Below are 14,096 nucleotides of genomic sequence, written 5' to 3'. Positions count from 1 at the left end.
GAAATGTACCGTTATATCTGACTGTCATAGCTGGGATGATTACTATTTATTATATCCGATCGTTGCGAATATTTAGCTACAAGTTGATTGGCAACACACAATTTCGCATTCATTTCTTCATTACGTCTTATTAGAGAAAACCGTTTATATTTTCTCAGAAACGTACTGTTATAAAAATTCGCTGATATAATTACTCTAAGTAATTACGATTGACATACAAGTTAATATATAGAGATTTTACATTGTACAAATGTACAAAATGTCGAGATACTTTTATTACTTTTTTTAATAATGTAAATTGCTCTGTAATTTCGTGCTGTATTTTTTTTCAAAAGTATAAATATTGTAAAACATTTATTTCTTGTAACATGTAAATAAATATTTTATATGAATGCTGCTTATGCCTGACGCAGTTATAAGCTAAAAAGTTCAGAAATTGTTAAAAATAAAACATTTTTCTACCTAAATAATAAAACTTTTTTTTTTTCATGTCTCGATAAATTTTTCTTACATTTTACATTGACAGATCTAACCTAACCTAACCTAACCTTTCAATGTCATTTTTCTTTGATTTCACGCACTTTACGTTTATTAACCGGTATAACACTAAATGAACACACTTAGTTATATTTTTTACAAATTGTTCTTTATTTCTCACCATATATTACATATCAAAACGAATGGTACATATATCGCATGCGTCTTATTTCACTTTCTGGGAAGTAACCTTTAATAATCTTTAATGTCACATGTATATTTACAATTTCACACTTCACGTTTATTTACCGGTATAAAATTCAATAAAAACATTGTATAATTATATTTTTCACAAATTATTCTTAATTTATTTCCATATATTACATATCAAAACGAATGGTATATGTATCTTTTCGTGTCCAAGCGAACGCACAATTGAGCGATGCACAACTGAACAGTGCGCAAATAAACGGTGTCCAAACGAACGGTGTCCAAACGAACGGTGTCCAAACGAACGGTGCGCAACTTTCTGTGTCCAAACGAACGGTGCGCAACTTTCTGTGTCCAAACGAACAGTGCGCAAATAAACGGTGTCCAAACGAACGGTGTCCAAACAAACGGTGTCCAAACGAACGGTGTCCAAACGAACGGTGTCCAAACGAACGGTGTCAAACGAACGGTGTCCAAACGAACGGTGTCCAAATGAACGGTGCGCAACTTTCTGTGTCCAAATAAACAGTGCGCAAGTAAACGGTGCACAATTGTACTGTGTCCAATTGAACCGTGCGCAACTTTATGTGTCCAAATGAACCGTGTCCAAATGTAACGTGTCCAATTGAACTGTGTCCAAGTGAAGGCCACTCGTCCCAAGCTGAGCACTCTGCCAGCGTGTGTTGTGCCGAGTCCAGATTGTCGCACAGTGATGGCACTGTGTTGTGCGCTCTTTCCCAATCCTGCACAGGTACTCACCGAAACATCCGTGTCCGGTAAGCACTTGCGCGAAGCGAAATGTGATTCTGTCTCCCCTTTTGCCCACCCATTCAAGTAGGCAGGGCTGGATGACCTCGACGGTACGGCGGCCTGGAAGACTCGGATTGGTTTGGACGCTCAGTTGGTTGCACCATTTTTTGAGCGCCCTCCTCCGTGCTTTCGTCTTTTCTTTCTTTACGGTATGGCATCCAGGGATACACCGCTCCGCTCGAGCTCCCTTGTACGCCGATATGTTACAGCGTACGTTGCAGCGAGGAGATCGAGCGGGAGCGTCCCGGCCAGGACCGTTGCCGCCACATATGACACGGTCTGGTAACAGCGGGCGATTTTGATGGCCATGGGCCTATCCGCCTTGCGCACTAGTGCACTGGCACGTTTATTTGCCATCAGATCGCCCAACCAAACCGGTGCCCCGTAAAGGGCCACCGATCGGACGGTGTTCATGTACAGGTGCCCTACTTTGGCACCTGGACCGCCAAGGTTGAATAGGAGGCGACTCAGCGCGTTCGCCATCCTATCCACTCTGGCAGTAAAAGCCTCAAAATGCTTCGTGAATTCCCAAAGTCTATCCAGGGTGAGGCCCAGATATTTCATCGTGGGCCCCACAGGAATGCGGGATCCGTCGACCATAATTTGGGTTGGAGGCGGTCTCCGCCAGGCTTTACTATAAAAGAAAATTGCCTTTGTCTTATGAGGAGCCACCTCCAGGCCTAGATCCCGAATCGAGCGCACGACACTAGCCACGGCTGCATTGGCGACAGCCGCGGCTTCCCTCCAGTTTCCCCCACGAGCTATGACCAGTGTGTCGTTTGCATAGCAGATAGTGTCACAGTCCGGGGGGAGAGCCGACCGGAGCACAGAGTCGTACCCGAGATTCCACAGCATGGGACCCAGAATCGATTCCTGTGAAACCCCGCAGTACATACTCCTCTCGCACGTTCGTCCCGTACCATCACGGTACGTAAACTTTCTGTCCCGGAAGTAGTCCCAAAGAACTGCCTGAAGGTATGAGGGTAGCTTGATATGCTCAAAAGCCGCCCTTAGACAGGGATGCCATCGGAGCCGAGCGCTTTGGCGGCACCGCCAAACTTGCCCCGGGCCGCGTCCATCTCCTCGAAAGACACCTCGGACTTCTTAGTGGGTCCCACCACTTCCCCCTTGGTGTAATGCGGGGGAGTGGAACGCTATTTTTCCTCACGGGAAAAAGCGTGTCCACTATTTCTCCGAGAAACCCGGGTTTCAGGCTCTACGCGACCGGAGGCGCTTTTGTTCTCAGTTTGTTGAGAACAATTTTGTAGGGGCGCCCCCATGGATCGCCGTCTATGGTGGAGATCAGTTCCTCCTAAGCCCTGGCTTTCGCCTTTTTGATGACGGTGCCTAGGGAGTTTCGTGCGACTTGGAACTCCTCTATCGCGCTTTTCGTCCTGGCTGGATCCCCACTTCGACGGACCCGCAGGAAACGACGTCTGACTGCCGAGGAGAGACGCCTTAGCTCTGCAATCTCCTCTGTACACCAGTGCAGCGCCCTGCGAGGGGACCAGCGGGACCGCGGCATGGACACATAACATGCGTCCGTAACTATGCCGACGATCCTCGTTACCTCTCGACTGCCGTCTACCTGCCGTCTACCTGGCTGGGTGTTGTCGGCCAAGATTCAGCCAGGATTATCGTCAGGATGTCCTCGTCCATTTTGCGGAGAGTCCACCCTCTCCGCTGCTGGATGTCACGCCCACGACTGCGGCTAAGCACCCCGGTGGTAGTGGTCAAGGCCACAATTTTGATATATCTGTGGTCTGAGCTGGATTCCACATTCTCGATCACTCTCCACTCCGTGACAAAGCGCGCGGCCGACGGGGAAACCCATGTGAGATCCACGATAGACTCCCCCCGGGTCCGCACGCAGGTACTCTTCGAGCCTGTGTTGAGCAGACACAGGTCGAGCGCCGCCGCCCATTCTCCCATCTCCCTGCTTCTCCTGTCAGTGCGCGGGGAACTCCCCCACAACGTCGACCACGCATTGAAGTCCTCCGCTATGATGACTTGCTGGGGGAGGCATTGGCGCACGCACTCCCCCAGCTCCGACAGGAAGGTCTCAAACAGGGCAGGGCCTTAACTCGGTGGAACGTAACACCCAATGAGGGTGGACTCTCTCCATTCAATGGTGACGAGGTCCCTGCCCGTCTCAAGTGTTGAGAACGGGGGGACTCCGCGCCCGGTCTTCTATAAACCCCACCCCCTGGCCACTGGGGTCTAGCACCCAGTTTGGGTGGGCCCTCGGAGTCCTGTACGGCTCCGATGCCACCCCCAGGTCGTAACCACTCTCCGCCATGGTTTGCAGGAAAAGGTCCTGCGCCATGGCGAAATAGTTCAGATTGGCTTGGAGGATCCGCAGCGTCATTTATTGGACCACTGTGAAATTCTCCCGGCCAATTTCTATCGCCTCCGGTGTTTTACTTTGACTTTTCAAGTGGGGGAAATTCCCCCGCGACGTTGGTTTCCTCGGGGGGGGGGGGGCTTTTCCCCCGTCAGCCTTGTGGTAACTGTCACCGGAGTAGGGGCCAGAATGGGCGCGAGTGCCAAAGCCGTACCCACGTCTACTCCGCCTCTTACAGCGAGGTCCCTCTTTCGCGGGGCCTTGCACCCTCGCTGTCCATTCAGTGTCCATGTGGCAGCCCCCTCTCCTTGCACAGTGGGCAGCCCGCCGGGGCCGAGTACGTCTGTGTCAAATGCCCCGACAAGCCGCACCTGTAACAGCAACCACTCCTGTCCAATGGACTTGTGCAATTAGTTCGCACATGGCCCTTCTCCATGCACCTGTAGCATTGCAAGGGCCTCGCCTCTAAAAGCGAGACCCTTGCTCGGATCCAGCCGACCCGGATACGGTCCACCTCCGCAACTTTGTTTGCCGCTACGAGGGGGCATTGTATCCAGGCCAAACCTAGTTGGGGAATAGGCGAATCACGCCCACTTTTACTAAGGAGGGGGGCAGCCTTCTACCTCCGCGACCTCCTTGGGCTCGATAGAATCTTCGAGGTCGCAAACTCTCAGCTCGCTCCTCTTAATGGATCGTGCCACCCTGACCCCTTTCTGATCAGCAAACGCCTGATCCAAGAGAGAGTACAAAGCATCCGCCTTACTGTCCCCTTCCGGATTGGGGATCTCGAACACAAGCGCGCCGGTGATCGCGCGCTTGGCCCGGAGATTCTTAATCCCCAAGTCCGGGAGGGAGACCTTCTCCCTCGCCTCTCTCATTACGCGGGAGTACTCCCCGACCGAGCAGGTAATCGTTAATGCCGCCGTGTCGGGAAGCTTCCGTTTCTTGGGGGAAACAGTGGGAAGTTTTTTAGGGCCCCCCTGCCTCTTGTTTCCGCTCTGCTAAGCGAGATCGTCCGCCTTTCTAGCCTTTCTCCTCTCCCTCCCCACCACCGACACCCAGGTCTTCTGGCATTCAGGAGGAACCTAGGGACGGGATTGGGGGGGGGGAGGAGCGGTTTTACCCGCTGAAGTAGCGGGTTTCTGAGAGAGCGCGGGTGGTGCCCTTCTGTCGGTCCGGCCTGGCCTGGCGGCTCTCTTCAAAGGGGTGGTGGATAAGAGGGGAACGGCTTTAGCCTTTTTCTCCCTCTTCCTCCTCTACCCCTCTTTAGAAGGGGGAGGGCTCTTTGTCTGTAGTCGGTTCGTTGGAAGGGTATCCTAATCTTCCCAGGATTGTCGGAATTAATGTCTCCAGCAATCCCGAAAGGGCTTACAAAACGGATTCCCTCTCCTCTCCCCTTCCCCTGGACGGTGTAGGCGGGAGGAAATCCTCTCTCTTTTTCGAGGCCCCTTGTAGGAGGGATCTAACTGTCGGAGGCTCCTTCTCCGCGGCCTCGTCCAACTCCGCCTCCACATATGTGGAGGCGGTCGGTCGGGGGAGCCTCCTCCCACTCTGGTGGTCATCCTCCCCATCGGTCCCAACGCCGGGGAGATGGGAGGTGAGCTCGAGGTGAGGAAGAGAGGAGTAGGAGGAGGGAGGGAGTTAATTCTCCCTCTCCTTATTTCTTTAATCCTCTCCCGCAGTTTTCTATTTTTTCCTTTTTAGGTTCTCCACCTCCAAGAGAAGCTCTCGTGAGGCCCTCTCGGGGGCATCACCCGTGGTCGCGGTGCGGAGATAGCTGGCCAGAGAGGCAGCTTTCAGCCTCTCCGTGGCCTCCCACATTAATCTTCTCTCTTCTCCCTGGATGTTTTTCGACCACTGTATGCTCTCTCTGAGCCAGTCGACCTCTTCGTTCTTTTTGTTGTAGAAGGCCACCATTGGTTTCAGCCTGTAGCCCTCCAGCAGCTTCCTCTCATTATCCTCCGCCTTTTTCCAGCCTCGTGGATGTTGTGAGGCTAAAATTTTTTAGGCTTCAAGTTTTTTTTTGTATTTTTTAATATATTTTTTTTATTTTTAAATTTTTTATATTTGTTAATTTGTTTATTAAATATTAAATTATTTATTTAGAAAATTGTATATATTTAAAAAATTTTTTATTTGTTATATAAATTTTTGAAAGATTTAATATATAGCAAATTTAAGTATATGAGATTTAATATATATAGCAAGTTAAAATATATGCGACGGTTCTTTTGAAAGATTTAACATATGACAAGTTGAAATTAATATATATAGCAAGTTGAAATATATGCGACGGTTCTTTTGAAAGATTTAATATATGGCAAGTTGAAATTAATATATATAGCAAGTTGAAATATATGCGACGGTTCTTTCGAAAGATTTAATATATGGCAAGTTAAAATATATGCGACGATTTTTGTGAAAGATTAAATATATGGTAATTGAATTAAATTTTTGAAAGATTTTAACATACATATGTTTTTCATTATTTCATTTTTTAGTCTCACTTGGCGCTATTTTCTGATATGATATTCTTTTGTAAGGAGTATATATATATATGTATATATATGATCATTATTTCATTTTTTAGTCTCACTTGGCGCTATTTTCTGATATGATATGATATTCTTTTGTAAGGAGTATATACGACATGTTTTTTGTAAAATAAATTTTTTGGAAGGTTAATATATACGACAGCTTTTTTTGAAAGGTTTATGTACGACAGCTATTTTTGAAAATTTAATATATACAACCTTTTTTGGAAGGTTTGCGTGGTTTTTTTTATATATACAACTTTTTTTGAAAGGTTTGTTAATATATACGACATTTTTTTGTGGAAGATAAATTTTTTGGAAGGTTAATATATACGACAGCTTTTTTTGAAAGGTTTAAATATGCAACAACTTTTTTTGGAAGGTTTGCGTGTATATATATACAACTTTTTTTTGGAAGGTTTGTTAATATATACGACATTTTTTTGTGGAAGATAAATTTTTTGGAAGGTTAATATATACGACAGCTTTTTTTGAAAGGTTTATATATACAACTTTTTTTGGAAGGTTTGCGTGTTTATATATACAACTTTTTTTTGAAAACTTTGTTAATATATACGACATTTTTTTTTGGAAGATTAATTTTTTTGGAAGGTTAATATATACGACAGCTTTTTTTGAAAGGTTTATATATACAACAACTTTTTTTGGAAGGTTTGCGTGTACTTGGCGCCTTTTCTTTACCTTTTTTTAAAAAGGTAATTTGTTGATTAATAGATATCATTTCTTTTTTTTCAGTAATATATAAATCCCACCACCACCCCCGTCATATAAGGCGATCCTCTTAGATTAATGTTGTAATAATATACAACAACTTTTTTGTAAGGTTTGCGTGTTTTTATATAATATATATATACAACTTCTTTTTGGAAGGTTGCGTGTACTTGGCGCCTTTTTTTTACCTTTTTTTAAAAAGGTAATTTGTTGATTGATAGATATCATTTATTTTTTTTCAGTAACAAATAATATATTACTAAATATATAAACTTTATATTGATATTTGAGAGTGAAATAACAATTGTGAAATAATTAATTAGATTTTGCTAAAGAGTCCCACCACCACCCCCGTCATATAAAACGGTCCTCTTTGATTAATGTTGTAATAATACAAAGTTATATATAATTATGTAAATATCAAATCGTTTCTAAGCCATTGTATTTGTCTAATTTAAGCGTTATTGGCTTAACTTTCTTTATTTTCTTTTTTTTTATATATATTAGATTATCTAAAAAAATTTTCGTCATCAGTTTGGACATATTTTAATAAAATATTTCACTATATGATAATCTTTTTACCATTTATTATCAAAAGATTACTTATCAATTTTCTGCAAGAAAATGATACAGATATCTTTAGCGCTTCTAGGCCATTGTCTTTTTTTAATTTGCGCATCGTCAGCTTCAATCCAAGTATTAGACATTTCTTCTCTACATATACTTGTGTAATGACCTTTTTCGATACATGATCCATGATGGAATGTAGCACTCATAACTTTGTAAAATTGTCCAGCAATATTTATTTTAGTTGTTAGGATAGCACGTAAAGTAAACTTATCTGTTTTTGTTGATATACCGTCTTGAATTGCTATTAAATGCACGATAATTATAGCTCTGGTTAATATTAATTCACTTTTACATAATATGTCATTTCCTGTACAATTTTCACATGATTCGTTGTGTAATTGACACCAATGAAAAAATGTTACATTAAATAATTCATTAAGATCAAAATTTTTTTTCTTCCGTTTATTTACAGGAATTGAAAGAAGGATATCTTTATTATTAACAATAGTCGTTGTATTATCACAATTTTTACATTGTTTAATGGAAGTGACTTGATGCTCAACTAAATTTTTTATATAATCGTATTTCGTGCAAAGAGCTATAAGAAATTCACATGCATCTCGTTTAACATTTTTGGTGAAAAATTCTCCTAAACTTTGCCGTATTACATATGTATTCAAGTTAGGCAGTTTATTTTCATATTGATTTATTAAAATACCTAAAATACTTAATTTATCATACTCCAATATTTGTTTTCTAATAACATTTAAATGTAAAAGGCATTGCAATACTGCATTTGCATAACACGAACTCTCATCTATATTTTCAAAACCATGCATGATCCAAGTAATATTTTTTCGAACTTTTTCATGTGATTCTTGAACAGAACTAATTATTTTTGGTTGTACCCATAAAATATCTCTTATTTTACGATACTTTTCTTTTGAAACAGAGATTATATCTGTTTTGGGTTTGTGTATTCGTTTTAATCGATTATATTCAACAATAGCTTCTTCACTAGCTTCTATAGATGAAGGGTCAAAATTAATCAAATGCAATCCATCTAAAGATGTTACTCGTGACAATGCAACATACACTTGACCGTGACTAAATACAGAATTACCTATGTCCATAATAGCATTCTGCAAACTCAGGTCTTGGCTTTTATGAACAGTAATTTCGTAACTTAGACACAATGGAAATTGTTTTTGAATAACATATGCTTTCTCCATCACCGCAAATTTGACATTTACTCTTTCAATTAAATATTCTAAACCTGATGGCAAGAAAAGCTTGATTTTTTCTATATAACCGTTAGAAATATCTTGTACAACTGAAATGACTTTAGCAATTGTACCATTAACAAGACCCAAACTAGCATCAATATTACGCCTTATCATAACTTTTGCCCCAATTTTTATAACAATTTGTTTCGAAAGCCCAGCTGTTTTCGAATTATCATCATTATTATTTTCCAACACTTAATATTTTCTTTTTTATATATGGAATACATTCGATTGTATCTTCAGCAATTAATAATATTTCTTTCGAAGCAATACGACTTAACATTGCAGCATTCAAAACGTCACACATGTGACAAGTGGGCAATAAACAAACGGTATCTGATGGCAAATTGTTAATAAAATTACATAATTCATTTAATCTAGATTCGAAGGAATCTTTTGTAAAAGATATTTTCCTATTTTCCAGAATTTCATAATCAGACTTTGTTAATAAACCAATACAAAGTCTTGACAATAATTCACGATAAGACTCATCTCCTTGCTAGCGCATATTAATTGTCAACTCATCGTAATCAAATAATGTAGTCCACAAATTTACAGTCTGTAGGCAACCGATATATTTGTCAACTTTTTCATTTGACAAATCTTTAAAGACAGAATCTTCACGTACAGGAGGCAATTGAAGCAAATCTCCAAACAAAAGAATATGCCTTTTACCAAACCAGCCATCATCACAATCACTTGAATCAAATATTTCAGACAATCGAAGATGTATGTACATAAAAGTCAAATTAGATATCATTGATACTTCATCAATTATAAAAAGAATAACATCCTTTAGCTCCGTTCGCAGAATTGGTAACACATGGTCAGACAATTTTCTATATTTAGGAGTATGACCATGTTCAACAGGTAATTGAAGCAATCTATGAACTGTCAAGCCGTCTATATTAAACGCTGCTATACCAGTAGGTGCTGATACAGCAGTATCTTTTTCGAGATTTTGTTTGATCCAACATGTAACAGTTTTGATTAAAAAGCTTTTTCCAGTACCACCTTCTCCGCTAACATACAGTCGCAATATTAAATTATCTGACTGTATAGTGGTAATGATTCTGTCAAATACTCTTTTCTGATCCATGTTTAATTGTCCTATCATTTCAGAGACATCGATTTCTTGAATATTATTCTTATCATCGAGATCTTTAAAGTCTTGCATCGCTTTACCCGCTTCTATATTTTCAACACCTATCGGATTATCAGGATCATCCTGTGATTCACGTTTTTGTGCTTTATCTAAACATTCTTGAACCAACTGTTTAGCAGCTTCAAATGCTTCTTGCAATTCTTCTAGCTTTTCGTGATATTTTAATGCTTCCGTTAAATGTAGTTTTACTTTGTGAAATGATTCTGCATAAGTATCACATTCATTTTTAAGATCTTCTAATTTGTTCCACGGTTGAAACATAAGTAATAATGAAAAGAAATAATTTTCCGGTTGTATCTTAATATTATATTTATAATGATTGATAAGATATCCTCGCTGTCGTCGTATAAGATAGTAACCATTGCCCATTTTATAAAATTCACCTTTGTTATTTCGTGGTTTGGCTTTTCTGATATCATACCATTTTGCGAACTCGTAAAGAGACATAAATTCCAGTTCTTCTGGTCTCTGTGGATAGTGATCATCTATCAACGATTCATGAAATAAATCTGTCGATTGACTAGCAAGTGCCTCAATCTCTTTACGAGTTTTTAATTTTCGTGATCTAATTCGATTAACATCTAACCATCTAATAGTTGTATCTGAATCGGTTCCATATAAAGCGATACCCAGTAATGTATCAGCAGCTTCAAGAGCTCCACATTCTCTGTTACTCGTAAATCGCAAAGCAATATTCCAAAGACGGCTGGCCAATGATTTATTTGTATTATTTTTAGCATCAAGAATAATATCAGACAACTCACATTTTGCCGCTTTATTCATATATTTGGTAATGTACCAGGTAAGCAATGTCGATTTTTTGCCAATAAATTGTATATCCATATTTCCTTTCCAAGCAGTTAAAAGGACAGGATTATAATCATTTATATTGATTTCTTCTTCTGTTCGAGAAATATTGTAAAGCCTACTTTTATGTTTCAATTGTTTTCTACCTGCTATTGCAGTTTTGACCTTAATTATTTTTAAAGACTCAGTAACAGAACGAGGAAATCCAAAACAACATACTCGAACAACTTTACGTCCTACTTTTTTAGAACGAAGACAATAGTCGTTATGTTTGTGTCGTTGATGTGTATTAACACGCCTGTGCAATAGTGGTGAGATATTTTTATTTGGAATTTTACAGCTAACATGTTGTAAAATAAATTTGGAAACTTTTTTCATACTAGATTCACCAATAATTGGGGCATCTTCAATCCAAATTAATAAATGAAAATGTTGTATTCCTCTACCTTGATATTCTCGTCGCCAGAAATAATGCATTACCTCTCCAATTGGATTATCTTCCGAACAAATAAAATCAAGCATTGTCCAAAACATGTTATCGAGAAATCTCGATGTTGACACAGGATCTTTAGCGATAAGTGCACTGGTGCTTAACGATGTATCACACCATCCATTTACTTTACAAATGTATTCACCTAATTCTTCCCACAACCATTCACCAGGACTTAATGTTAGAAACCATGTTGCGGGTCCATAATGGTGTGTCATACAATTTAAATCACTTCTCGGTCTACGCCAAAATTGTTCCGTATTCCTTAGCGACGCAAATATTGTGCTCAAATTAGATTCTAATAAATCTTTAGACATTGCCTCTAAATATTCCTTAGCCGTATAACGAGCTCGTTGATTAGTAGTATACATTTTATGATAAATTCCACGTTTTAACTGACGTATATTGGTACCGTTTAACAAATAAAATAGATATTGTTGATTTAATCTATACTGCGGATGTTTGGACATTAAGCGACATTTAATGAATTCATGGTCATGAAGCTTGACCTCCCTATCTGCATGCTCTCCATTAATACCGTAAGGATATAAATCAGGAAAACATAACAAATCCAAACATTTTTCACGATTATCCATAGGTATATCCTGAATTTTTAACATTTGATATAAAGCCGTTGCAGTTTTATTTTCCCTTTTTTCATATAATGGATATATAGAATATTGCTCATAGTTATCATTATCATTAATAATCTGAGTTAGTAATGCCTCATGTCGACTCATTGCCTTATCTTCAACGTTTTCCATTTCCTGCATTTTGGATTTTGAATTACTTAATAATTCATGTTCCTCATCAAATATATCTTGTTCAACATTTTCATCCTCTTGCATTTGGAATTCCATATTATTCAATTGCAAAACTAAATCATCGTGTGAATTCGGTATTATTATTCCAGAATATAAAGGATTGTTGTTCTTCAACCACATCAATGCATCAATTACTTTTGTAACATTTACCATCTCTTCCCAGATAACTTTAGATTTTGTGGGAATACCTCTAACTAAGATATATAATTCATGATTAATATTTATCGCATCAGTTTCAGAACATAATTTGTTTAATGTCTCTTGTATTGGAAGTGGTAAATGAAAGGTTCTACCTTTAATTTTTTGTATCATTTGTCTTCCAGGTAATTTTTTATTCATAACAGTTCCCATTTTAACAACAGTTTGAAACGCTTTAGCTCTCTGTATAAGAATCTTTTCGAATGTGTTAAGAGATGATATCACATCCGGCACATGATTTGTACGAAGATTATTCAAGATGCAATATGCAGGCATCGAACCTTCACGAAATTTTCCTTTACAATAAATACATATGTACTGCAAATTAATTTGTTGCTTTTTTACATGTTTCATTAAATCTTTCCAAATTGGAGTATCCATTTTTATTCTAAGACTTGTGATCTCAGAAACGTTTCTTCTATAACAAAGTCTTTCACATGATACACAAGCATGACGCGGTGTATCCATTAAGCGTTTTTTCAATATCTTAAATGCATTCTTATATTTAGAAAATATATCATCCTCATTTGCAATTGCATCGCTTTGCTTACGTTTGTACATATCTGTTATTTCTTGTGCTGCAGTCACAATTTCATTTAATACATCTAAATCAGCACAATTTAATGCTTTATCTAACTTAAACATTTGTCCACAAACACTTGGGAGTTGATAAATCAAACGTTTAATATTTCTTACTTTTGGAAAGTGAGGCGATAGCAATACAACTGGTAAAAGCATCGCTTTACAAAGAGTTAAATCGATGTAACAACTTTGCGCGTGACCCAATTTTAAATCTGAAGTTTTTACTGTACATTTATACATATCTTCTACCAATGTAGGTATATTTTTTAAAGCACATGTATCAACAGTTTCAAGAAATTTTTGATAACGTTTAAGGGGATGCTGGAGTGGCAGCCGAACTCCGACGCGAAAGCGCCATCATTTCGATGGTACTAAAAATGAAACGACATTATCGGCGTAGCCTACGCCGCGTAGGTCCGTGTGTACGCATTTGTTTGTAGTGGTAACTCAACAATAACTACACTGACGTGTGGTCTGTGTACGTGTGTCATCGGAAGTTTGTAAACAAACGATGCTTGCGCTTGTTTCCTCGACTGAAATTTCGTCGCAAGGCTGCAATATAATGTCCGAGAAAACATAGGCGTATACAAGGTGTCAAATAAATACAAACTAAATATGACAAAATAATAAATAAAAAATATACATTTAATACTATATATATCACTGAAGAAAAATGTCATATACTTTTCATATTTTTATCCTTATGTAGTAAATACAAAATAACTAATTAATCAATTAATTTATATATATATATACAGGGTGTCAATTAAGTCCCGGGACGGCTGAATATTTTCTCATGTAAGGTATTTTTGAAAAAGGTCAAGGTCATTTCTGAAGTAATTTTTAACGAGGAATTTAACGGTGACTTCAATTTGACCTTGAGCTTGACCTTCAAGGTCATTTCAAGGTTAGGTTAGGTTTTTTAAATAGAAATCCCTATTTTTGATTCCAAAATCTAATAGCTGGTATCAAGAGCTTTTCAAAACACTATAATGAAGTTATTTTTTATTAAGTACTTTTCGAGTTATGAGGCTTGTAAATTACAGTATTTTGACATAAAATACAAA

At 38.9% G+C, this 14,096-nt stretch overlaps 1 protein-coding gene across 1 annotated transcript; it reads right to left on the bottom strand.

Annotated features, from left to right (window-relative positions):
• Positions 1 to 9,164: 9,164 nt before the first annotated feature.
• On the bottom strand, positions 9,165 to 11,154 carry LOC137001099 (ATP-dependent DNA helicase PIF1-like). The gene has a single exon (XM_067359192.1). It carries the CDS (start codon positions 10,969 to 10,971, stop codon positions 9,463 to 9,465), a length of 1,509 nt encoding a protein of 502 aa, XP_067215293.1. The 5' UTR covers positions 10,972 to 11,154; the 3' UTR covers positions 9,165 to 9,462.
• Between the last annotated feature and the right edge of the window lie 2,942 nt (positions 11,155 to 14,096).

This window comes from Linepithema humile, chromosome 7 (genome assembly GCF_040581485.1).
Source record: "Linepithema humile isolate Giens D197 chromosome 7, Lhum_UNIL_v1.0, whole genome shotgun sequence".
Classification (NCBI taxonomy): domain Eukaryota; kingdom Metazoa; phylum Arthropoda; class Insecta; order Hymenoptera; family Formicidae; genus Linepithema; species Linepithema humile.
This window is presented reverse-complemented; position numbering and strand designations above follow the sequence as displayed.